The sequence below is a fragment of the Mesoplodon bidens genome, assembly GCF_964165515.1.
Source record: "Mesoplodon bidens genome assembly, chromosome: 17".
In the NCBI taxonomy this organism is placed as follows: domain Eukaryota; kingdom Metazoa; phylum Chordata; class Mammalia; order Artiodactyla; family Ziphiidae; genus Mesoplodon; species Mesoplodon bidens.
In genome coordinates, this window is record NC_138174.1 from 968,316 (window position 1) to 994,819 (window position 26,504).

General features: G+C 52.1%; 1 protein-coding gene across 1 annotated transcript; it reads right to left on the minus strand.

Annotated features, from left to right (window-relative positions):
• Positions 1–2,666: 2,666 nt before the first annotated feature.
• GJB6 (gap junction protein beta 6) lies at positions 2,667–3,464 on the minus strand (the record flags this gene model as incomplete). Its single annotated transcript, XM_081214850.1, has 1 exon — positions 2,667–3,464. One exon carries the CDS (start codon positions 3,462–3,464, stop codon positions 2,679–2,681), a length of 786 nt encoding a protein of 261 aa, XP_081070976.1. The 3' UTR covers positions 2,667–2,678.
• Between the last annotated feature and the right edge of the window lie 23,040 nt (positions 3,465–26,504).

Consider the following 26,504-nt stretch of genomic DNA (forward strand, 5'->3'; position numbering starts at 1 on the left):
ACAGTTATCTCAAAATAACAAGTTTAATTAAAAAAAGAAAAGAACCTGAACGGACAATTGGGAAATTATGAACATGGACTGGCTATTTTAGTGTGATGGTGGCATTGTGTTTTTGTTTTAAAAGCTTAGCCTATACTCTTTTTTTCTTAATATTTATTTATTGGCTGCGTCCGGTCTTAGTTGTGGTACGTGGGATCTTTGTTGCAGCATGCAGGATCTCTCCCCGTGGCGTGCGGATTTCTTTCTTGTTGTGGTGCGAGGGCTCAGTAGTTGTGGCACTCGGCTTTCTCTCTAGTTGTGGTGCGCGGGCTTAGTTGCTCTGCGGCATGTGGGATCTTAGTTCCCCGACCAGGGATTGAACCCATGTCCCTTGCATTGGAAGGCAGATTCTTAACCACTGGACCAGCAGGGAGGTCCCAGTCTATACTCTTAAAGGACCCATATTGAAATATCTGTAGAAGAAACCATCTGTCTGGGATTTGCTTTACAGTCATCCAGGCTGGGGGATAATCGGGCGAGACACCCCGAATGTGAACGGGTACGGCTAGATGGTTGTTGGAGCTGGATGAGGGGTGATGGGCATCTTGGCACTGTGGTCCCTGAGCACCGAGCTGCGGGAGAGGCAGTGAAGCCACCGACCCTGGAGACATTCAGCCTGCTTTGAATCTTGGCTCTGCTGCTTTTTAGCTGGGTAAGCCTTGGTCAAGTTATTTAACCTCTGAGCCTCAGTGGCCTCATCTGTAAAATGGGGATAATATCTCATAAGGAAGCATGCAGGGAGAGGAAAGGAAAGGTCTCCACCTGAGGGAGGGGGCGAGGGAGAGAAGCCAGCGCAGGAGGCCCAAGGGTAGGGGACAGTGTCTCGGAATCCAGACAGAACAAGGCCTCAAGGAGAGCTTTACGAGGATGACGCTGAGAAGAGGCCATTACACTGGTGTCAGAACGTCACTGGTGCTGATGGCGGCCTGGGCTGGTAGTGGGGCTGGGCCCAGATTAAGGTGCTGGGAGGTGACGGGTGGGCGAGGCTGGCAGTGTGGCCATCACCTCAGACCTGGAGGGGCGGCCGAGACACAGCTCCGGGGGCAGGAGCGTTGAGGGCAGTGAAGGAGCGGAGGAGAGAGGGAAAATGGAGGAAGGGGGTGGCTGGGAGCCTTGGGAGCATGGCGGGCGGGAAGAGCCTCTGCCATGCAGTGGGGCTGCCACCAAAGCCTTTTCATCCCCCACCCCATGTCCCCCCATCCTGTTTATGGGCTTTGCTTGAGACCCATTCAAACAGCCGTTTATCAGGAAAGGCTGTCATGGGACCATCAGGAATTACGGAGGCGGACTGGATTTTCCGCGTGAAAAAATTGTGGTTTTGTTCTTAAAGGTTAGATCTTGGTTTTCATGGATCGCTACTAAAATACTTATGGATGAAAGGATATGTCTGGAATTTGCTTTGGACTCTGAAGAAGATGAGACTTCCTGTTTTGCATTTCTGGGGAGAGGGTCTGGAATCCCGGCATGCAGGTCCAGCCCTGGAGAATATTCGCGGTTCACCAGGTGTCCCTATGCGTAGCACGTGTGCTGACAGCACCCTTCCCAGGGGTGGCCCTGGGGTGTGACATCTCCAGGGTGATTGGTCCTCGGCTGGTGCACCAGTACCCCCACTAAAGGCATCTGTGTCCCACCTGGAAAGCCCGGGAGGAAGGCCTCCCCTTTACCACCTGTGGGTGCAGAGCTGTGGACTGAAGGGCCCTCTTCCCTTGTCCGAGGGGCTGGAAGCTGACCCAGGGGACACCTTCCATGTCCCGGAGCAGCCAACCCCTCTCCAAGCTGAGGCCTGGGGGGCCGCTAAAGCGCCCCTGCTAGAGGGATGTGAGGAGGGTGCAGGGCCGTGCGGACACCACCACTGCAGCCACGCGGCCCTCCCAGCGGCCCGCCCCGAGCTGCGCATCAGGTCGCCAGGGACGCAGTGACCCAGAACAGAAGGCTTCAGCAAAGGGCTCATCTTTATTGAGGGAGCGCATTCCTGCATCAGCTGTTCACGAGGATTGCAAGTCAGCCCCGTGGAAAAGCTTCCCGCTTCCGTACACTTCTGGCCATGCCCAGACAGCAGTGAAAATACATTGTACAGTGAACCCTTTCCACCCTAAGAGCCAGGACAGTTCACACATTTGTCCGCAGACAACGAAAAACAATACCTACAACAAGACAGAGTAAGCTTAAATATTAGACACTTAAGGCATGATTCTAAAATTAACATTGTGTGTTTTTCCAGGTAAGGAAGACCAGTCATTATAAAAATACTTTACATAAATTCAAAATCAGAACTAAGACATTCAATCCTATAAAAATATCTCTTCCTAATAAAAGTATCAATTTCTAGATAAATGTTTTGTCGACAACAGTTACGTCCTTAAATTTTCAGGAAATACCCCCACGTCATACAGTCCACTTAAACCCACATGTAAAAGTCACACCAAGGCCCGGCTGTAGAGCCGGACCACACATTTGATTACGTGGCACATTCATGGCCCAATTATTCTACAGAAAGCTAACTCAGGTATCTATGAATTGTGAAAGCCATTTGTAAGGACGGAGTCTCAGCCGAGAGCCAGGATGCCTGGTCGGCACTGCCTTCTGGGAAAGGCCCCAGTTCTGTGATGCTACGTCAGCTACGTGGTGCCTGGCACCGTTTAACTAGGAAACCCCGTGATGGCGTTTTGCCCGCTCTCGGAAATCAGCTCATTCATTTCGTTCTGTTTACTCTCTTTGAGGGCATGGCTGGGGGGGGTTCTTTGCTTCTGTGCTCGCTTGGATCTCCTGAAACACACTTTGAGCAGCAGGTAGCACAGCTCGGCCACGTTGAGCAGCATGCAGATCACGGACGCGGAGATCATGAAGATGGTGAAGACAGTCTTCTCCGTGGGTCTGGAGATGAAGCAGTCCACGAGGTTGGGGCAGGGGTCGATGCCACACTTGAGCACCCAGGGCAGGTGGTACCCGTTGTACAGGAAGTAGAACACGTACATGAAGGTGGCCTCAAAGATGATGCGGAAGAAGATGCTGCTGGTGTAGGTCCACCACAGGGAGCCCTCGATCCGGATCTTCTGCCGTTTGATGTCCTCCAAGTCCTTGAACTCGCTTCTCTTCTCCCCGCGCCTGAACCGGCGCGCGGCCTCGTGTCTGTAGTAGGCCACGTGCATGGCCACCAGCAGGGCCGGCGTGGACACGAAGATGAGCTGCAGTGCCCAGAGCCGGATGTGGGACACGGGGAAGAAGTGGTCGTAGCACACGTTCTTGCACCCGGGCTGCAGCGTGTTGCACACGAAGTCGGCCTGCTCATCCCCCCACACCTCCTGGGCGGCCACCACGAGGATCATGACGCGGAAGATGAAGATGACCGTGATCCACACCTTCCCGATGCTGGTGGAGTGCTTGTTCACGCCGCCGATGAACGTGTGCAGCGTGCCCCAGTCCATCCTGACGCTTTACTCCTGAACAGGCGAAAAGTAGCACAAGGCAGTTAGTGGAATCTTCCTTCAATGTGTAAGACCGCTGTAATGTTACAGGAGCACATTTCTCTTGAGGTCACCCTCTGAGCTGCTAGGAGGTGGTTTTCTGGGAGGGAACAACACCCACTCTGAAAACACTCTCGCGTTCCGGTGAGGGTTTACGATCATCTGGATTCAGCTGAACTCGGATTATACGTTAGGTTGCTGCCTGACACTAACCCAGGACCTCAAGCAAACCTCATTCATTTCCAAGCTCCCATTTAATCCCTGTTTCGCTTTTCCCAAGGGATCACAGAGGTTCCTAAGTAGATTTTTTTTTTTTTTTTTTTGTGGGCCTCTCACTGCTGTGGCCTCTCCCGTTGCGGAGCACAGGCTCCAGACGCGAAGGCCCAGCGGCCATGGCTCACGGGCCCAGCCACTCCGTGGCATGTGGGATCTTCCCAGACCGGGGCACGAACCCGTGTCCCCTGCATCGGCAGGTGGACTCCCAACCACTGCGCCACCAGGGAAGCCCCCTCAGTAGATTTTATTCGTTAAAGGGCTTATCCAAGAAAAAGAATCATTCACTGGAATGACACAATCTGTTTTACCCAGTGGACTAAGAAGGGGAAAAAAAGAAACCAAACACTTATTAGTTCACTTTGCACAATATGCTTGTATTTACTTCTGGCTTGAACAACATCATCTGCCATAACCATGTGTTCTTAGGAAACCTAACGCCATAAACTACTCAAAGAGCCTCTTCCAAAATAGAACCACAGGCTTTTACAACAAGTGCTCACTTTTCTCCCCTGTAATAGGCAGTGCCGCTCCCCCCCCGGACAGGTGCCAAGTTTACAGCAAGAGCCGCAGGTGCAGGACCAGCCCCGCCTGCAGTGCAGGGTCCCTCTGATCCAACGTCCTGAGGGGAAGGGCCCTTGACTTCTACACAAACTCTGCACAAATCAAACGGACCCCTTCTGCATGGCCACGGCAGACCAGAGAGTTGGTCAGTATTCTGCTCAGAAAATAAAAGAATAATGGACCCTTTGAGAATTTTCTGAAAGTGAAAGACCGTCTCCTCAGAAAAACACGCTCACCCAAGTTCTCATAGCCTTTTAGGGGGAGGGGCCCCAAAGGCCTTTTGTCAACCCCCCTGGGGGAGACTTTCTTGCACTTGAACGTGGAGTCAGGCTTCTCCCTCTCAGGCTGGTGAGGAGGGTGGAGCCCGGGCCCCCTGGGCAGCTCTTCATGTGCATTTCCAGAATGACCTGCACGCGGGTGGGCGTCCACCTGTCCGGGAACGGGAGGAAGGGCCTGGAAGGAGCCCCCAGAGCAGCCGAGGGGCTGGGCGCTTGATTCCTGTGTGGATCCAGGACTAAACGGGACTCAAAGGCAGAGTGTACAGACAGCCAGGTTTTTGATTTTTGAAAAGAAGAGCTGAGAAAAAAGCACAGCTCTTTAAACACACATTCCTTAACGCTGGGGTGCCTCGTCGTTAATGCTTCTCATGGGAGGCTGTGTGAGCCTCCGATGCGCGTCCGGGGGGACACGGGGGCCTTGGTCAAGAAGACTGCTCTCAGGATCTGCGTCTAACCCCCGCCTCAGACCACTGACCCCATGACCTAAAGGATTTCCAAGTCCACAGTAATGAGTCTTTCATTTAAAAACCTCACTGGAGGGCTATGAACTGTAGAATTCACTCTTAGCTCCTGGTGGAAGTTGTTAGAATAAATCTTCCCAGTTGTCGCCCTCCTGATCTGGAAGCACCGGGATGCACCCAGTGGAAGGAAGACAAAAATATCTTGAGGTTTGAACATATTTTACAGTGTCGGCTCACCTGGGAGGTCCATCCTGTCTGTTTACAAGCCGGAGATATTCTCTAGTTAACTAGTAAACATCTCCCACTGAAGTGTGGGGAATTCAACGCCCGACCAGCAAGGTTTGGATTTCTCCAATAAAGGTCACATTTTCTCCAACCCTCCAAAGTGCAGAGAGTTTAAACTCCCCCACCAGTAAGAAGGCTGTTTCCTCTCTGAATTTCTTCAGCTGCCTGAGTAAGGCACCACCCTCACCCTCCCAGGGGCCGGAGGCCACTGGCCTGAAGGAATTCGGAGAGGCTGACGTCATGGGAGAGGTCCGGAGGTCAAATGTCCCCCCACGAGGTCCCCCCGCTTTCTAGAGCAGAATCCTTGACTCCTGCCCCCTGGGGCATCTCCTTAAAAAACAGGGGCAATTATTGTGGCGGCATCTTTATTTCTTTTGACTTTTCTGGGTCCCCAAATTACACGCTCTATCAAAGTAGCAAAGCTGAACAGAAAATAATCTGTTTTATGATACTTATTGACTCTAACTAAAGATCAGCAATGTGCCTTTAAAGGAAGAAAAAGAAATGAGATGGCTTCCTACGGAGTCTGTTCGCATCCTTCCGAGGCTCTTAGGGAGAAGCCCTGTTGTCCGGCTGGAAGTCACTGTCGAGGCCTCGAACAGAAGCAGAGCTCACCTCACCTCCCAGAAGACTGGCCGGGGGTGTGGACCCCCCCCCCGCCCCCCGCCAGGCTTCCTGCCCTGAGGCCGCAGCCACTGCCCCCAGGACTCTTCCACTGCAGGAGAGCCTCAGGGGGGCCTGCCAGAAACATTTTGGTGGCAGATGTGAAGACACTTTGAAAATTACTTTCCAAAGTAACTGCCTCCGTGGGTACCCCTCACAATTAGTGTTAAACAAAGCTTTAATAATAAAAAGCTTGTTCAATAAAAAGCAAAATATTAACTCTTTCTTTGTGAACCAGAGCGGTTTATTTTAACTGGCGCCTTCCTGGCTGCCTTTTAGGCAAAGAATAAGTTTGCTTGGCCCCTGTGTAGGAAGGTGGTGACAATCAAGCTCACAGAAGCAAACGCCACTGGGCTGTGCAGTGTCTCTAGTCACTGTGGACACACAGCTGCGGTCCAATTGCTTAGCTCTGAAAACAGGAAATCAGTGGCCTGACTTCTGATGACACAGAGTGTTAGGAAGAGAGATGGTGCTTCCCTCTTACACTCAAATAGTTTGTCCATCAGCATTCTGCCTCAGTAATATAATTTCTTGTTTTAAAAATTCTTATTTAAGAATTTAAGCATAACTGGTTTGCTTCACAAAGCCGTGTCAGTTTCACTGATGACGGGACCAAAACTGAAGCCCCAGCATCCCCTCGGCATCTGCACTCCCTGCAAAGTCATCCCGACTCCCTGTTGGGCCTGAGGACGGAGCATCCCTCACTATGTCCACACTGGCTCTGGACAGTGGAGGAGCCTGCGCTGATGAGATGCAGTGACGCCAAGGCAAAAGCAGCGCCGGAGGCAATCGCAGCTCTGCGGCCAGAGGAGACTCAGGGTGAGGTTCCCGCTTCTGGGACCCGGCTCCCCTGCACCATCGATCACCGACCACCCGGCCACCAGTGGCGCCCCCCAGGAACGGGAACCTGGGTGCAGCTTCCGGAGGGCAGTGAGGATGTGACCCCTGAAGGGAAAACTAGTAGCTGTGGCCACAGCCCTTCAGTTCCTCCCCAGGGGTCCACTGCACGACCTCGGGTGGTAGTTTTTCTTCGTCCCCAGAACTGTTAAGGGGGGTGTCTGGACCCTGCCAGTTTCCTGATGCCCTGTACTTCAAATAACATCAAAATAAAATCTTGAGTGTGGATCCTTTTCCCTTTCAAAATAATAACAATAACAATAATGATAATAATGCCCAATCCCAAACCTCAAGCCCATGCCCCTGAGCATTAAAAAAAAAAAAGAAGGTGGAGTTTAAGGAACTGGATATACTCCCTTACCCCACAAGTCAGCAGCCTAAAATAAAAAATCTTAAACTCTCTCCGTAATCAAGAAGAGTCTTTTCCTTTTGTCTCTGGAAATGTCAGGTCATCCAAGGGACAAACTGACAGCTGATTTTTAAATTTAGTGACTCAAAAATCCATCAACTAAAAAAAAAAAAAAAATCCATCAACTGTCCCTTCAAAGTATTGACCAGTGATAAAATGGATTTAGGATTTATATACTTCTTCAAAATTAACTCAATAAAAATGAAAAAAAATCCTGTCTATGGAGTCTAAACATAAAAATGGACAATTCATAGAATTACATGTACTTTTTTTTTTTTTGTCCAAAGTAAACTTTAATGGTTCTGAGCTATCATAATCCAAGATTCGATGTAATTGTATGTCCATATGTGGGAGGTGTGCTATATAATGGGGGTCTTCTGAATTAAATTCTTTGGAGAATACAATCAATATTTATTAAAGGATAAATTTTAAATTAAAATATGTTCTAATTTGAATATATATGTTTATTCAAAAATGTATTTAATATATACAGTTAAGGTCCAAAGGAAACTGCCACAATTATTTAGAATCTAGACCCACAAAATATTTTTTCAGGAAGGAGTATTTTAATACTGTACATGTAATTCTTAATCCATTTAAGACTTCAAAGAGTTAAAAATTTGTTTTTCCGTTTAGCCGTCTCTGTTCCCTGAAGCAAACCTGTGTCCTTTCCAAACATTTAAGTCCAGCTGGAGTTAAATGATCCTGGGAATAAAAACAGAAAAAGCCCTCTGGGGACCCCGGTCCATTCTCACGGATCAAATGAGTCAAACAAAAATCTTAACATGATAATGAAGCCCCTGGCAGGATTATGCCCTCACGGACCCAGAAGCTTGGGCCGGAAATTATTTTCCCACAATTTCATTCTACCTACAATTTTTAACTAAAATATACAAACCACTCACAGCTCCAAGAACATTCAGACTGAGCCAGGGGTGCATGGTGAGGACCTGCAAGTTAGAATTTTCCTCTCACCCTGTTGAAATTGTTCAGTCAGAACCTCTGTTGGTTCTTTTCCTTCTTAAAGCTCTTATAATTCAGAAGAGTAAAAGAAAAAGAGAATGAAGTTCCCATTTCCTGCATCAGAATTTTGTTTTAAATAAAGACACCGCGAAGCAGCTGAACTGACTGACGTCTTCTGGGTTGGGTCAACGCGGTGATGGCAACGCGAACAGCCCTCCCCCAGTTATATCACAGGCTCTCTCTATGGACGTTCTCTCTTCATAACCCCTTCTCCCCTGCCTGGCAGGGTTCCCACACCACCCCAGTGGCTCGCGGATTCGGAGCAGCAGACAAAGCTCTACACAGCACATCCTGCAATTCTAAGGAGTCTGGCTGGGGCAGGACGTCTTCTTCTAGAATACTGACCAGACTCTGCCAGAACTGGGGCAAGAAAAGACTTCTGTGGCATCAAGTCCGCCCAAGGGAAAGAGCAAGGGTGCATGGCTGAATTCAACCACGCGCTGAACCCACAGCCAGATTCGACCTGGGGGACATGGTGCCAGGGTCGCTGGCCCGGGTCCCTGCGTGCCTGCAGGCCCCCAGCCCCTGCAGGCGTCCACAGCTGCATCCAGGCCGCACTCACCCCAGACTCCGTCCTGCTCTCCAGGAAGGGAGGCCAAGCCGGTCACAATCACACACCCGTGCCGGGTGACACCTGGGGCCGGTCTCCTCCACGAGAGAGGAAGTACCTTCTGGTGCCGCCACCTTTTACTGAGATGTGTCACCAGTGACAATTACTGTTGTCCAGTGACTGTGCCACTGTCACGTGCGGCTCACAGGCTCCCGGGCTTACGTCCAGCGGCCGCTCCGGCCAGTTCCACCTGGGCTTGCCGGCTAGTCCCGCGCCCCTAAACGCGAGCCGGACCGCATCAGGGACCCATGAAAGCCAAGAAAATTCAAAAGGCAGCAGAGGAAGTGGGGGAAAGGGGCATCTGTACCCACAAGCTGACGCATCTGTAAAACCTGTTGTGGGAGTCAGTGGGGACCGTCCGGGGTAAAAGTCAAACCAGTCCATCCTCGTTCCTGCGAGCGCGCCGGGCCGCGGGAAGGTGCGGGGCGCGGGCGGCTTCGCGGACCGCCCCCCACCCGCGGGCCCTGGAGCGGGTCGCCGACGGGGGCGGGCGCGGGGGATGAGGGGGAGGGGGCCACGGGCCGCCGACCTACCTGCTCCGGCTTCCGGAGACAAGCCCTCCGCCTGAGCGGCCGAGAGGTAGCGCCCCCCTCACCTGCTCGGCGGGGATGCGGCCGGGCGCGGGGTCCGGGCGCGGGGCGGCGCCTGCGCGGCCGCCGGACGGGCAGGAAGGGCAAGGAGCCGCGAGCTCGGCGGGTGTGCGACGTCTGCAGCTGCCCTCCGCGCGCTCCGGGATGGCCCGGCTCCCACCTGCAGCGCCTTTTAACCGCGCCCCACCCCGCCTCTGTCCTGACGCTCCTCGGGCGGGAGGCGAGACCAGCGCGCGGGAATCGGAGCGCGCCCGCCCCGGGGCGCTGGCTGCGGGGCGCACGGGCGTGCGGGCGGGCCCTCCCTCTGCGGCGCGGGGCGCGGGGCCTGGCCCATACCGGTCCGGGTCCGGCGGGGCGGCCCAGGTGTCCCCGCAGCGCCGGGGGGTCGGGAGCAGGGCCTGCGCCCGCGCCCCCCGGGAGCCGGCCTGGGCGAGTGAGCCCGGGTGGGCCCGCAGCCAGGCTTCCGACGGGCTGGACCCGTTGGGATCCGTGCTCGGCGCAGGCTGTGTTTTTCCCAGGACTTAGACTGCTCTTTTCTGGACACTGCCGCCCTCTTAACAGCCCGCCAGGCGCCCGTGCAAGGCCCTGTCAGAGAGCAGCCTGGAGGCACAGAGACTGGGGGTCTTTATTCATTAATGACTACGTTACTGAGTTAAAGGGGTTATTTTATTAGTCACCTCCGCTCTTTGCCTCCTCATCCAGGGAAGCGAAGGGGGCCTTCCTCAGCCAGCCCCGCGCTCCTGGCAAAGACCTGGCCCGCGCCCCCTCTGACAGGTCGGCTCTGAATGCCCAAGGCCGCCCCAGGCAGGGCACAAACGTTAGCATAGTAAAATAACTCAATTTTTAAAAAATCAATTAATTAATTTATTTTTTGTCCGCAATGAGTCTTTGTTGCGGTGCACTGACTTCTCATTGTGGAGCACGAGCTCTGGGCACGCGGGCATCAGTAGTTGCGGCTCGTGGGCTCTAGAGCGCAGGCTGAGTAGTTGTGGATCACAGGCTTAGCTGCTCCACGGCATGTAGGCATCTTCCCGGGTCAGGGGTCGAACCCATGTCCCCTGCATTGGCAGGCAGATTCTTAACCACTGCGCCACCAAGGAAGTCCCTAAATAACTCACTTTTTAAAGCAGATTGTAAACTTCTTTGGGGATTTAAGCAGTTTAAGACGTTTTCTCCTTCCCGCAGCACCAGGCAGGGTCCTTACCCCACAGTAGAGGCCGCTCCGTGAGGGTTTGCATCTTGACTGGTGGAGCCCGCCGGCACAGCAGCTGAGCCTGGAAACGGCCCTTGCTCTTGAGGCAGGACGGCCCACACGCCCGCTCCCGCGGCCGGTTCCGCACGACACTGCCTGTGCGGTTATGCTCCGGACCAGCGGCCGCCGTTCCGGGACCATCGATGAAGGAACTTTGCAACCAAAGCAGCCACAGAGAATGTGTTGCATTTGCTAGTGTCCAAAAAAGGGACCACCTCAACACAGGGCAAATAACATCTCTTCTGTTTGGGTGATCTGTACCAGCCCCACAGCTGGCTTTTCATTCTGTTGTTTGTTTCTAAATGTTTCAGTGATTTCCCCTAAGATCAGGAACAAGGCCCTACATTCCAATCAACATCCTACTGGATGTACCATCTAATGTAATAACACAAGAAAAGGAAACTAAAAGGCATACAGACTTCGGAGGGAGAAATAAAACTGTCTTATTTTACACATGACAAAAAAAAGAATAAAATTTCTCCTGGAACTAACAAGCAATTACAGAAAAATTACAGGACACAAGATTAAATATGCAAAAGTCAATTACTTGCCTATATATCAGCAATGAACAATTGAAATTTGAAATTAAAAACACCACACTACTTATATTAGCACCCAAAAATTAAGTACTTAGGTATAAATCTAGCAAATATGTACAAGACCTATATGAGAAAACCCACAAAACTCTGATGAAAGAAATAACAGATCTAAATAAATAGATAATTCATGTTTAAATTAGTTTGGTTTTTTTTGTTTTTTTTGCTGTACGCGGGCCTCTCACTGTTGCGGCCTCTCCCGTTGCGGAACACAGGCTCCGGACGTGCAGGCTCAGTGGCCATGGCTCACGGGCCCAGCCGCTCCGCGGCATGTGGGATCTTCCCAGACCGGGGCACGAACCCGCGTCCCCTGCATCGGCAGGCAGACTCTCAACCACTGCGCCACCAGGGAAGCCCGAATTTGTTTTTTAGTGCTGCTGCAACAAATTATCACAAACTGAATGAACAAAACAACAGTATTTCTTTTTTCTTTCACAGTTCTGGAGTCTAGAAGTTCAACATTAAGTTTTGGGCTGGGCTCTGATCCCTCTGAAAGCTCTTTGGGAGAATGCTCCCTTGCTTCTTTCCAGCTTCTGGTGGTGGCTGGCATTCCTAGGCTTCCAGCTCCTCCTTCCTGTGTCTGCCTCTGTGGTCACATGGTTCTCCTCCCCGGGTGTATCTGAGATCACTATTCTCTCCTCTTTAAAAGGCCATCAGTCATATTGGATTTAGAGTCCATCCTAATCCAGTGTGGCCTCATCTTAACTAATTACATCTGCAAAACTCTGTTTTCAAATAAGGTCACATTCACAGGTACTGGGGGTTAAGGCTTCAACATGTCATTTTGGGGGACCCCATTCAACCCAAAATGATGTTCTTGGACAGGAAGAATTAACATTATTAAGATGCCAGCTTTTCCCAACTTGGTCTCTAGATTAAACTATCTCAATCGACATCTCAGCAAGTTATTTGTGGATACAACAACAAGTAAGCCGATCATAAAATTTATACCGGGCAAAAGAGCAGGAAGGCAAAAGGCAAAAGACCCAGAATAGATGACAAAATATTGAAGAAGAACAAAGTTGGAGGATGGACACTATCCAACTTCAAAACTTACTATAAAGGTACAGGAATCAGGAAGGTGTGGTGCTGGTGAGAGAACAGAAACACAGATCAGTGGAACAGAACAGAGAGCCCAGAAACAGACCCACATAAATACAGTGAACTGGCTTTTGATGAAGGAGCAAAAGCAATTCAATGAAGAAAGGATAGTCTTTTCAATAAATGGTGTTGGAACAACTGGACATTCACATGCAAAAAAGGAAAAAGAGAAAAGAAAAAGGAAGGAAGGAAGAAAGAGAGATAGAAAGAATCTAGACACAGACCTTTCACAGAAATTAACTCAAAATGGGTTATATCATAGACCTAAATGTAAAATCCAAAACTTTAAAACTTTAGAAGATAGCATAGGAGATAAAATCTAGAGGTACCCTTAGGTTTGGTGATGACTTTTTAGCTACAACACCAGGGAAACGCAAAGTAAAACAGCAGTGAGATACCACTACACACCTGTTAGAATGTCTAAAATCCAAAACCATGGAAAGTCCAAATACTGTAGAGCATGTGTGGGGCAACAGGAGCCCTCACTCACTGCTGGTGGGAATTCAAAATTTACAGCCACTTTGGAAGACAGTTTGGCTGTTTCTTACAAGGCTAGTCTTACCATAGGGTCCAGCAATTGTGCTCGTTGGTATTTACCCAAAGAAACTGGAAACTTATGTCCACATAAAAACCTGCACGCGAATGTTTATAGTGCTTTTATTCATAACGGTTAAAACTTGGAAGCAACCAAGATGTCCTTCAGTAGGTGATGGATAAATAAACTGTGGTGCATCCAGACAATGGAATATTATTTAGTGATACACAGAAATGAGCTATCAAGCCACAAAAAGCTGTGGAGGAAACTTAGGTGCATATTACTAAGTGAAAGAAGCCAGTCTGAAAAGGCTACATACTGTATGATTCTAACTATATGATATTCTGGAAAATGCAAAACTATGGAGACAGTAAAAAGATCAGTGGCTGCCAGGATTTGGGGCGATGGAGGCATGAAAAAATGGAGCACAGAGGATTTTTAGGTCAAACTACTCTGTATGAGACTAGAATGGTGGAGCCACGTCTTATACGTTTTTGCCCAAACCCATAGAAAGTACAACACCAAGAGTGAACCCCAGTGTAAACCATGGACTCTGGGTGATGATGATGTGTGTCTATAGGTTCACCTGTTGTAACAAGGGTACCATCTCTCGGGCATGTTGACAGTGGGGAAACTGTGTAGGAGAGAGGTGGTGTGTGGGAACTCTCTATACTTTCTGCTTGTAAACCTAGCGCTGCTCTAAAAAACAAAGTCTGTTAATTAAACAATCAGTAAAGACAAGCCCTGGGCTCTTTAGCTTGAGGCCTGGCATTAATTCACAGAAGAGTCCTCTGTAACTAACAGCATTTACTCACAACAAACTGTTGAAATGTTGAAACAGCTTTGCTCTCTTAAGAGATGGGTTCTGTATCCCACGGATCCCTGTGGTGATTTTCTCTCTCATTCGCTCAGCAAATAGGTGAGGACTCGCGGTGTTCCAGGCCTCACACAGCGCCTGGCAGGGGCCAAGCGAGGGCGGGAGACCCGGGCTGCAGCCCTTGGCCCCCTCAGCCCCTCTGCTGTCTGTGTCTCCTCTCAGCTGCCTTATGTCAGGGGGGCTCCGGCCTCGACGCTCAGGGTCGCTCCTTTGCAGTGTCTGTGGGGAGGCTGCTTAGAAAGGGCTATAGGGGCTTCTGGCTTTTACAGAGGATGGGAAGGGAGCACCCCACGTCGGCAGGTCTGGGTTCCCGTAGCGTTATTTTCTGAGCAGCAAAGAGGGTTTGGACACAGCTATCGTCTACCCTGCTGGGGTTGTTTGCAGAATGGGAGCTGACTTCAGTGCGCTGGGCTGGCCAGCCGCGCGTCAGGACTTTGACCCAAAGCCGCAGCTGTTTTACTCCCGAGGCTTCCTTCAGCCCACAGCGCGGGCCATCCAGACAGGCAGCCCTCCGTCTCGGCGGAACAGGGCCGTGCCCACCGCTGCCCTGTCTAATCTTTGATGAAAACCTCTGCGCGGCTCGGAGGACACGCAGCCACGCTGCCTGGCAGCAGCTGGAGGCGGCTCCCGTCCGTCTCGCCACCCACGGCTCGGGTCGCGTCCTGGCCTGTGCACGTCCAGCTGGTGCCAAGAGAGCAGCTTAGCATCAGCTGGTCCACAACTCACATCCCTGAATCAGGTGGCACCGAAGTGCAGCATCTTCCGCGACAGGCCATTGCAACCTTGGAGCCAGTTCCTCTTAATCGAGGTGAATGACACCCCGAGACCCGTGGATGGTGAGGACTTTGATTTAGTTTGTCCGTGGTGTGCTAGTTTCCAGTAGGGCGAAGGAACGGTCGGTGGAGAAGTAGAGACTCGAAAGTGTCTTATTACTGATCTGCCAAATTTGATCACACAGAAGGTCATGGCTGGGAGAGGGGAGAGCCTGGGGCCGGGGGAGCGCTGCCCCATCCAGCCCCGCCCGGGATCCCAGCCTCACACTCACCGGTGTCCTCCCCTCCCTGGGTGGCACCACCTTGATTCTCTCCTTCCATTTCTCTGTTGTCTCTGTTCTCATCTTTCTGGTGACTTTATTCAGGCCGTTGTCACCTTTACATTGGCTGATTCTTTCATTCACCTCGCTTGTTGAGGGTCCATGAATGGGGGGACCCTGGGGACCGTGTGGGGGTACTGGACCCTCTGTCCGGGGCCTGCTGGGGGCCAGGCAGGCAGAGGACCTGGACGCGCCCAACCCCCAGTGCGGAGTGGCCGGAGGAGGTGAGAGGCTGCGGGCTGGCGGCCCAGGCCCTCACGTGGGTGCATCAGCTGGTCCACAACTCACATCCCTGAATCAGGTGGCACCGAACGGAGCTGCCCTGAGGCCGCCCTGCCCCACCCTGGGTGCCCGCCTCCCACGTGGAGCCGCACGGCTGGCCTCGGGCACATCCGGCCTCTCTGCCCTCCACGCACTTGGTGCCGGGCATTGCGCCTCTCTGGGTGATGCCACTCCTGGGGTCTGGATTTTGCTTTCTCCAGCTGGAAAATTCACTCCTGTTCTCAGGGCTCAGCTGACAGGCTGCTTTTCTTGGTTCTTATGAATAACAGGCATTTCCCCCTGACCGTTCTGTGTGTCGTTCACACGGTTACTCCGTACTGAGGTCACTCTGTGACATGTGATACTGAGAGCTTACTTGCACGTTTTCAGGATAAAAGACCCCTGAGAACAGAAATATCATTGCTTCTTCTAGTACCCAGCACCCAGCCCCAGTACCAGCACCCAGGACCAAGCATCAGTGCCAGCAACCAGTATCCAGCACCCGGCACTGGTACCAGCACCAGTACCCAGCACCCAGCCCCAGTACCAGCACCCAGGACCAAGCATCAGTGCCAGCACTCAGTATCCAGCACCCAGCACAAGCACCCAGCACAGCAGCCAGTAAAGTGCCTTGTCCACAGCAGGTGTGCAGGGAATTTTGTTAACTTGAATGAGGACTCACTTCCTTAACCTGAGTAATGATTTTTCTTTTAACTTTGTATTTTATATGGGAGTCTAGTTGACTAACACTGCTGTGTTAGTGTCAGGTGTACAGCACAGTGACTCAGTCACACGTATATATATATATGCACGTCTATTCTTTTTCAGATTCTTCTCTCACGTAGGTTTTCTGAGTAATGATTTTAAAGACTCTTCCTTTGCTAGGAAATCAGCTCTGCAGAATTAGCATCTGTAGGTGTGATGTTGCTGTAAACTTTTTCACATGTCATTAAAACCCAGCGTCCTCGATAGCTGACACCCAAGCCACGTAGTTAAGTGTGGGGCAAGGAGCGACACTGACATGGTCCTTACCCTGCACTGGGGGACGTGGTTCAGCCCTGCAGAGCTGCCGCCGACGTCCGTAGGCAGGTGCGGTTGAAAGGTGGGCACACGCACACCTCTCGTGCTCGGCGGGCACAGGTGACATCGAGGCAAAGACCCGTCTCGCTGAGCCCAGGTCTGCCCTGTGGGTGTGACGGCTGCTGAGCTCTGCTGGCGGCCCTAGGGCCCGCCCGCTGGGAGGCCCCCTCCGCGTGGTTTCTCACGGTCCTCAGCGGGAGGGGGGGAGGGGTGTGTCCTCACACCCCTCACTGTCTGTGCCCCACGGATCCTGCGGTGCTTTCCCACACGGGAGCTCATTGGAAAATAATTCTCAGGGGAGGTAGATGCTTTCCCTTTACAGAGGAGGGAGCGAGGGGCTCCGAGAGGGTCGTTCATTTCTTCATTTCACAAGTATTTATTGGACAAGGCAGAGCCAGACATGCAGCAGGCACCTGCCCAGACGCGTGAGGGTGTCTGAACCCAGCGTCCTGCTTCCCAACCGGGGCTCTGCCCGCCACCTCATGTGCCTGGAATGAAACACCGGCAGAAGTGGGGGTGGCAGGAACGCCTCCGTTCTGTAACGCAGAGCAGAGGCGTGACGCTGGGAACGGGAGGAGACAGAAGAGAACGGGGATGTCGGACGGACGTCTGTGGCCCCTGCAGGAGCCCCGGGAGGGACCCCAGTTCCATGGGCTCAGCCCTCCTTCCAGTTTTTCACAAAATCAGGGCCAGCTTAGCAGTGACATTGTTTCATTCCTCCTGCAGCGGAGAGTCCCCTGGGAGGACAGCGAGGCCACCTCCTCACCCTGCGTTCCTGTCCTTTACAACGGTCCCCGGCAGAACTGGGCTGAGCCGCTGGGGGTCCCCGACCCTGGCCCCTCCAGGCACTGTGCTGGTCTCTGATTTGCTCACAGATGGGACGGCCTGTGGCCAACAGGGACCCGGAAACCTCGTCCCTGTCCTTCAGCGGAGTCAATGCTTTCTTAGGGCTTGCAGACGAATGTCACCCACATATTCAGCATTGTTTTCACATTTGTTTGTGTGCAGATAATGTGCTATCGGGTGTATCTTAACTGATTTTAAGCTTCACAACAATCCTTGAAATACAAGTGTGATCCCTATTCTACGCTCGAGGGTTAAGTGGTGTGACCAAGATGCACGGCTAGGAAATGGCGGAGGTGGGACTTGAGCTCCCATCTCCTGGTCTCGGGGCGGGGACCCCAGGCATCGTGTGGGGGAGCCTTAGTCTGGAGCTCGTGCTCTGCCAGCAGAGCCACAAGGGTGGGCTTCTGGTCCCTGAGCTCCACGCAGTTGTCCACAAAGCTTGTGTCTAAGGGCTTATGTGCGTCTTTCTAGGGAAGGTGTCGTAGCATTGATTAGACTCTCAGAGAGACCCACAGCCTCAGAGGGACGGTCAGCGGGTCCTGACACTCCGGTCTACACTGACTGTTCGTCTGTCTCTGTGCCAGCCGCGCCCTCCTGGAGAAGACCAGCTCTTTCCTGTCTAAGTTTCTGGCCTTTTGGAGGTCTTGGAAAATGTAAGGTCAGGTTCCATGTATCATGTGAGTAATTCCGCCCAAACAATTGACTTCTGTGAGGTTGATGATAAATGTTCGTAATGATGATCCTTTTTCTCTGTCATCTGTCATGCAGTGTGGACCCAGACACAGGTTAAGGGGGCGTAAAGTTTGAGGTTAAGGTTGTAGCCGTAAAAGCCTGTTACCTCTTGGGGTCTTTTGACACTTGGAAGTAGCAGCGCCGCTGTTTGGAAAGCTGCCCCTTGATTCTGCTTCCTAAAGTGAACCATCACAGGAAGGGCACAGCCTGCCCCTGACCTCCGTCTCTTCGAGGCACCCGCCGTCCGTGACATCCTCCAGGTGCTGTTCACGGGGACCCAGCGCTGTCTTGCCCTGTCTGGGCAACGAGAGCTTGAAAAGCATCCTGACGTCCCATGTGTCACAAGGGTCGTGTCCCCAGTGCTTCCTCACTAGGCCTGTGCCACACAGCCGACGGCTGGGAGCTGATTACCTGAGGAAACACCAGGTGGGCGGCCAGCTCAGGAAGAGTGACCGGTTCGTAGGCAGTCCAGGGCTGACTGGGGGAGAGGAAGGACCAGCACCAGGCGCGGATCCACTGGAAGCCCGGCTGTAACACAGGGCACGGCGGCCGCCCCGGACAGAGCATCTGGGCCCAGGCGGCCACCTGCTTCCCTGGGGTGACGCAGGCTCAGCTCACATCTCCAGGCCCGTTTGCCCTCCTTTCTGTAGTACGTGGAGTGACTATTTCAGTGGGTTTTTTAATTTTAAAAGGAGAAACTGAAAAGAGTAAAAATCTGTGTTTTATTTGTAGCAAGCCAACTGTCTGTGGGTCTTGGGGGAGGGTTGGGGAAAGCGGCTGAGCTGCCGGGTGTGAGCAGCCCTGGTGCCCGGCAGGTACCAGCTGTGGGTCCCTCTTCCCACCTCTGTGGACAGGGAGCTTCGGTAATTAACGTAAACCCAGAGGAGGGCTTAGTCCCCTGAGTGACGGCTGTCCTCTTCAGAGCTGCCTGTAGAAGGAACCGAGTTTTGTCAACGACCGAAACTTTTATTAGAGTTATCGCTTAAGTTACCGGTTCTGTGTAGCAAACGGCTCCAAAACGTAGTGGTTTACAAAACCACTGGTGGGTTATTTCTCAGGCTCCCGTGGGCCTGCCCATCTCATGGAGGGCACGTCCTGTGCAGCTTGTCCGCCGGGGGCTGGGCTGGGGCCGGCACACCCAGGACGGCCCCCCGCCCCGGGGCTCTCTCCTCGTGGGGTTCAGCCTGAGCTGAGCTGCCTTTGGGGTGCAGGACCCCCTGGCTGGGCCCAGCGTCAGGTCTGCCATACAGTACTCGCCTGGATTGGCCGTGCCCCTGCCTCCAGCCCGTCACGGGTCTCTGTCTTTGGAGCCTGTGCGAAGGCAGGTCGACAGCGTGCAAAGCCTGTCTGCGCAGCTACCTGACACGATCTGCAGAGCAACTGTAGCCCTCACACCTAAGAAACCACATCTCGGACAGGACGGGGACGAGCCTGACGTCCCATAAGGAGCGAGAGACGGACCCAGGACCTGCCCTCCTGACCCTGGGCCCTGCTGCTACAGAAGCTGCTCTGGGACGAAGCTTCACCCGGTGAGTGGATGTGATATTTGGAAACATCTGAAAGTTGTTCTGCATCTGGGCTGCTCACAAAGAAGTGGCTGAGCTGGGGAAACACCACTCGGCCAAGTGAGAAATGGGGCCGTGTTATTTATTTTCCTGCATATCTCAGAGCTGACTCCGAGTGGATGTGGACACGAGTGTGGCCTGAGCGGGTGTGCGAGTCCCCCGTCGCTGCCGCAGGTCCCCCCTGGTGAGCATGACAGGCCTGGGGGGGTCCCTGCTGGGCCCCGATGGCGGTCGCCAGCTCTGCATTGGGGAATTCTGCTGCCACTTACTGGTTTGCGGTCACTTTGCTTCCTTTTCAAGCTCTATTCAGAAACATGCTGGGAAAGAGGGAAGCTTTGAAATTCAAACCTTTTATCTTTAAAATTTTTCTCCCTAATGAGTCTCTCCAGTTTTTCTTTCATGTCCTTCTTGTCCCGGTGGCCGTCACACTCTGTCATTTCCTTAAATGTGATCCATTTATTCATAGTTTCCTTTTTCATGCTTTCAGGGCAGGGCAGTGGGCAGGTCGCTTCACCCTGTGTAGGGCTCATTATCTTCCTTCTTCCTTTTTCATGCTCAGAGTCTGACAGTCACTCTTTTGATAACAGTGCTTTCATGTGGCTGAGTTAATAAGCCTCTTACTTTCATAAGATCAGGTATTTCAGAAACATTTTCTTGGAGCCTCAAAATATTCTATGCATTTTTCACAGCCTAGAAGTTCTTGTAGGCTTAAACAGTTTGCCATTTGTTACCACGAAGGATTTGTTTTTGTGGTTTTGGGGTTTTTTTCTGTTTTGTTTTGTTTTGTTTGAGGTGTAATTGACATATAACATTTTATTGGTTGCATGTGTACAATATAGTGATTTGGTATTTGTATATATTGTGAAATGGTCACCGTGGTAAGTCTAGCTAACATCTGTCAACATCCACAGTTACAGAATTTTGTTTTTTCCTTGTGCGGAGAGCTTTTAAGGTCTGCGCTCTTAGCAGCTTTGAAATATACATGCAGTGTTGCTAATTACAGCCCTCATGCTGTGTGCTGCGGCCTCATGACTTACTTACTTCACAACTACCAGTTCGTGCCCTTTGAGTCCCTTCATCCTCCTTCCTCACCTGGCCACCACCTCTGAGAGCCATCAGTCTGTTCTCCATATCTACGCGCCTGGTTTTTGTTGGCTGTAGGAAGTAGGATCATACGGTAGCTGCCTTTCTCTGTCTGACGTATTCCACTGAGCACAATGCCCTTGAGGTCCATCCACATTGTTGCAAATGGCACGGTTTCCTTCTTTAGGCTGAACAAGTAACGTTCCATTGTGTGGGGAACACATCTTTTTTTTAATCCATCCAAACACTGATGGACATTTAGGTTGTTTCCAGATCTCGGCTATTGTAAATGATGCTGCAGTGAACATGGGCGTAGATGCCTTTTCAAGTTAGTGTTGTTTTTTCTGATAACTACCCAGAAATGGGGTTGGAGAATTTCTTATAAGTGCACTGGCCATTCATGCATTTTCTCAAGGCAACAAAGGCCTATCAAGCCCCTTCTGTGTCCTAGGCACTGAGGTTATAGTGGCGACAAGGCAGATGGAGACCCATGGGATTTAGTATTTCGTAGCCATTCCCGGAAATCTTGTGGTTTCTCAGAGTTTTCTGACAGTTGTGCAGATGGGTTGTCAACTGCTGTCCATTTTGCTTTAAGCTGGTGTCAGGAGCCACGACCGGGAATGACACAATTTTAGACAATGAAATGCAGCAGATTGCTGGGAGCTCCAGGTAGGTAGGGCCGTGAGGAAGGGCCAGCAGTTTAGTTAAATGACAGTGTTTCTTTTTTAATAAATTTATTTATTTATTTTTGGCTGCGTTGGGTCTTTGTTGCTGCTCGTGGGCTTTCTCTAGTTGCGGCAAGCGGGGACTACTCTTCGTTGCGGTGCGCGGGCTTCTCATTGCGGTGGCTTCTCTTGTTGCGGAGCACGGGCTCTAGGCGCGCAGGCTTCAGTAGTTGTGGCACGTGGGCTCAGTAGTTGTGGCTCGCGGGCTCTAGAGCGCAGGCTCAGTAGTTGTGGCGCACGGGTTTAGTTGCTCCGTGGCATGTGGGATCTTCCCGGACCAGGGCTCGAACCCGTGTCCCCTGCATTGGCAGGCGGCTTCTTAACCACTGCGCCACCAGGGAAGCCCCAATGACAGTGCTTCAACTGAGCAATCAGGAAATGCTTTATCACGACTCCCGCTTCGAGATGGACGTTCTCTCTTCCAACAGGTGGACGACAGGGTGACAGCAGGTGACTGGACAGGGAGGGGACAGTCAGCAGCAGCAGGATATGCTAAAATGGGAGCTGCGGCCAGTCTGCTGGACCCGCCTGCTTCCTCAGGTTTCCGCCTCATGGTTCCAGCAGGAAATCAGCCCTCCCTTCCCCCTTCCTTCCTCCTCAGGCACCTTCTCAAACTGCCTGTTCTGTAGGTTTACAGCATCCTTAGCGGGATCACGAGCTCCTCTGGGACAGGAATTCTTCCCTCCAGGCCTCTCTCCACTCTGTGCCTGTGATGACGTCCGAGGCTTACTGGGGTTCATTCGGTCCAGGGTTCCATCAGCCCGTGGGAAATGTACCATAGCATCGTCTGCACAACCCAGATCGCCCAGAAGTAAAGGCCTTCGGGATATTCATAACCACACGCTCTTGGGTGGGGCTCAGAGTCCCTTCTGTGGGTGGGAACGGTAATCTAATGTGTGAAGAGGGAGACGAGGTCTGCACTCGTAGGGGAGTGGATTATGCCAGCTTCCTAAGGGAAGAGAACTTAGGACAGAGCCCCATATTGTAGGGCCCGTGCAAGGGAGGAGGGGGCATGGCCTAATCAATTTGGACGGCTGACCTCGGTGTTTCAGGTCATAAACGTTTCCTTGTCCTTAAGTTCTCCTAGATTCCTCTCCATCATGAAAACAGCGTTAATAGCTAAATGTTTCGTCTTCAGAGGTCTTGTATTTCAAATCCATTATTAAGTCTGCGGGGTCAGATGCCACTGGCAGGGACAGCACTCCTCTGGGGCCGCCGAGGGCAAGGCCGCCGAGGGCGAGGCCGCCGTCCCTTCAGCTGGAGGTTCTGTTTCCCAGTTCTGTCTCATTTGGGGCTAACTACTTGCTGAGTGTCCTGGTAAAACTATGTTCCGTTATTTAAATTTGTGAAATACAGGTTTTAATTGTATTTCGTGCCGTTTAACTTAAATATTGACTGAAACACTAATTATTTTAAAATTTTTATCAACATACTAAGTGTCCACAGTTTAAACATTCAAGTAGACCTAAAAGGCTTTCAAGAAGCAGGTCAGCCCTCCGCCCACCCCTCTACTTCGCCCCGAAGGCAACCAAAGCCCTTCATTTCTTACAGCTCTTCTGAGAGTTACCCCGTGATTTCTACACAATGTGCTTATTCTGCTACTTCCTGATTCCGGGTTTGAGACCTGCTGACGTTTATGGAACCTGGAGGGTTGGCTTCCACTCACCCTCACTGCTCCCGCCCAGCGCCCGCCCCTCCCCCTGTCCTCGTTACAAATCCACGGCCCCAGTTCTGGTTAAATACATGGTGGTTCTTTATGTTCTTTTAACTGCGTACGAAGTCACTTCTGGACCGAGCGTGCTGTTTACACCGCTCTTCTCTTACGACCTCCCACCCCCGCAGCCGCAGGGACAGCGCTTCCTTCCGCTGCGCTCTCTGTGTGTCTATTGTTCAGCTTTCCCTGCCTTTCCACACGCCCGTCACGTGCTCAGGAGGAGTCCGGGACGAGGCTCTGACCTCTCCGCGCTCCATTTGTTCCTCGCTGTCGCTTCACCGTCTGGACGGCCCCCCGCGCCTGTCCGCCGCCCCCTTGGGCGCCGCTGCCCCTGCTGGGGCCACGTTTCTTCTTTGCTTTATTCCCTCATTTTGCCGAAGCATAGCCTCCAGCAGTTTCTTGAGAGAGGGAAGGTGGCGCTGGGTCCTCCTGTCACCTCGCCCTGCCTGTCCTCTCCTCTCCTGTTTGCCTTGGTCTCACCAGTTGCACCATCCTCTGGCTGTCATTGGACTGGCACTGAAGGTGGGCATGGAGCTGAGGGCACGTCTAGGGCGCGAGGCAGGAACCCCGTCCCCCAACCCCCAGGCCCCCCAGTGCTCGTAGGGGGCGGGGGGCACCCTGTGAGCCGGGCCCTCAGTGCCTCTGGGAGGTGATGTGACGAGACTCGTGGGGTGAAGGGACGTCCCCAAGGCCACGCAGGTAATGACTGAAGATCAGGGCCTGGAAACCGAGTCTGAATCAGACCGTCCCTTTCCACCCACCAGCCGACAAGCCAGCGTCTGCAAACACGGATCAGCACCCAGAGATGCCGGGCCGCGGGGTGACCGGGACGGGCTTCGGGGAGGAGGTGAGGACAGGAGGGGTGGCAAAGGCAACGGGGGTGTGGCTCCAGGAGAGTGAGTCACGGCAGCGGTGCTGGAGCTGGGTGCTAGTGACGCGGAGAAGCAGTGGGTGGGAGACACAGCGACCAGCAGGGCACGGGGGTCGGTCCGGGCAGGTGCGGGCGGCCCCTCCCCCGCTCTCACTGACCTCAGCCGGCAACCCCCCCCCCCACCAACCAGGAAAGGCTGCCTTGGCGACATGGGCGGGAGCAGCCTCCTCAAAGCGCTATTTGGAGGATTAAATAATTTATCATAGGCAATCAAAGCACTTAATAAATATAACAGGTAATTCTTTTCGGTCTAGGAAACTCAACTGTGATTGCAAAAGACCTAGAGCGCCGGTCTGAGGAATCCTCTTTACAGGCACAGGAGGAACAGAAGGTCCTGCTTCCCGGGGAGTGGCAGGCAATCCAAGGACAGAGCCGACCCCTGGCCTGTGTGGCGGGTCCGCAGCGTCTGCCCTGGGCCCTGTCTGTTCCCAGGAGGGAGCCCAGTGGAAAATTTTGAGCTGCAGTGAGAAACCGTGTACGGTCTTGGAAACTGAAGATGTTCCTTTAAAAGAAAAATCAGTGCTTTTTAAAGTCAAGTGACAGCATTGACCATTATCTGCTTTTCTCTCCTGCCAGCTCTAGAGTTTTCTTGGGATATTATCAGGGCAAGTATCAGAACAATGCCCACTTCTGTTTTGTTTTTAACCTGAATAACAAATGACCAATCAGCAGATGTGGGCCAAGCAAGGAAGCTTCTCCGAACACTGGACTTCTGCAAAAAATGTAGAGGCTTGCTGGTGGTTGCTGTTTTTTTCCTTCTCTTTTCCCCAGTGAAGTTCCTTTTGGTGTTTGGTTTTCGAGGGCTACTGAAGATTATTTGGGAACTTGACTGCTGCGGCAGGGTCCTGACATTTTTTTCTTGCCAAGTGTTATTTATTATCCTACAGAAATCAAACAAGTAAAAGCTATCTCTCCGAAACAAACCCCGAAACCAAAACAAAACACACAAACGCACCAACAGCTTTCCTATGGTTGCTGCTGAGAAGCAGGATGCTTTTTAAACTTCGTGTCAACAGTATAGCAAACACAGCATTAACCTGATTATCTGTGTTGTTGTTGATACGTTTTTCTTCTTGAAAGAGGGAGTCAAATTAAAGATGAGCATTTTGGGGTCCCCTTTTATCCACTTTAGTTTTCAGGGGTCTGGCGGGTGGGTTCGAAGGCTGGTTCCCATGTTCACTGCGTGTAGTTCACACTCCCTCGCCTTCGACCTGTCACCTGCGTCCTGGTGATTTATGACCCTCTGGCTCCCACGCTTGGGGGCTGTAGGGACTGGGCCGTGTGGTCTTCAGCTTTGTGCCGAGCTCGAGGTCGAGGCCCGAGTCCGAGTCCGTCAATGGGGCCCCAAGGCCATCCTCCGACCCTCTGATTCTGGGAGATGAAGACGGGCCAGCACCTGCTGGCTTGTGTTCCGGTTGGTGTGTGGGGCCCTGCTTGCTGTCCGCTCGTCACGTGGCCATCTCCTGAAGGGCAGGGTGCCCGTCTTGTTAGTCTTTTGTCCCCACCTCCAGCGTGTGCTCATGGATGGGGCCAAGTTGATGGAGGGGGGAGGGGAGGGGGAGGGAAGGAGGTGGCAGCGAGTGGGGGGCCCGGGGCCTGAGAAAGTTCCTGCCCTGCCGGGGCCTGGCCTGGGGTTCTGATCAAATCTGTTATCTTTTCTTTCTTGCACCTTTTTTCCAGGTGTTAGATAATTTAACCTCAGAGCCACAGAATGTGTGGGCTAGATGGCAGGCACACACACACACACACACACACACACAGACAGAGGAGTGGGGGAGGGAGCCAGCTCACAGCCTTTGGTTCTTGAGCCCCTTTATTTTAGACCAGAAGCTACACGAGGAGCAGGGCTGGACCAACCTTGTTGCAGATTCGAGCCTCCAAACCCGCTGTCCTTGCTCAGCGGGTCTCCACGGGCCGTGGAGATCTCGGCGCGATGTGAAGTCTACATCACAGCTTCATCCCTGCATCGTCTTTATCTCTGATTGTTTGGGGTTTTTTAATGTATTTTGTTGGCCTTTGTCGAGTTACTTTAACTTCTGTGCCCTTCAGTTTCTGTAAAATGGAGAGAATAGTTCCTAACTCCATGGTGGCTTTGAAGGTTAAATAAATAATACTCAAAACACAGTGTCTGAACCTGAATAAGCATTTAATAAATATCAGTGACTAGTATCACTATTATTATTTAAATACATCATTTAGAGCCACTATTGTGTTAAGACATAAATTGCTTTACATATGTTCTCTCAATTAATCCTTACAACAAAAGGGTTATTCCCTTTTTTACATGTGAGGAAATTGAGGTTTGGACAGGTTAATGACTCACCCAGGGCACATGGCTTGCGAGCAGGTGGCACCTGTGACACAGTGCTGAGTTCTCCTTGGATCGTTTCCTTGTTGCGTCCCTTTGCCATCATCTTCTTTTTAAGAATCGTCACTCGTGTATTCTTTTTTTTAGATTTATTATTTCTTTCTTTATTTTATTTATTTTTGGCTGCATCAGGTCTTAGTTGCGGTGCGTGGGCTTCTCTCTAGTTGTGGCATGTGGGCTCCAGAGCAT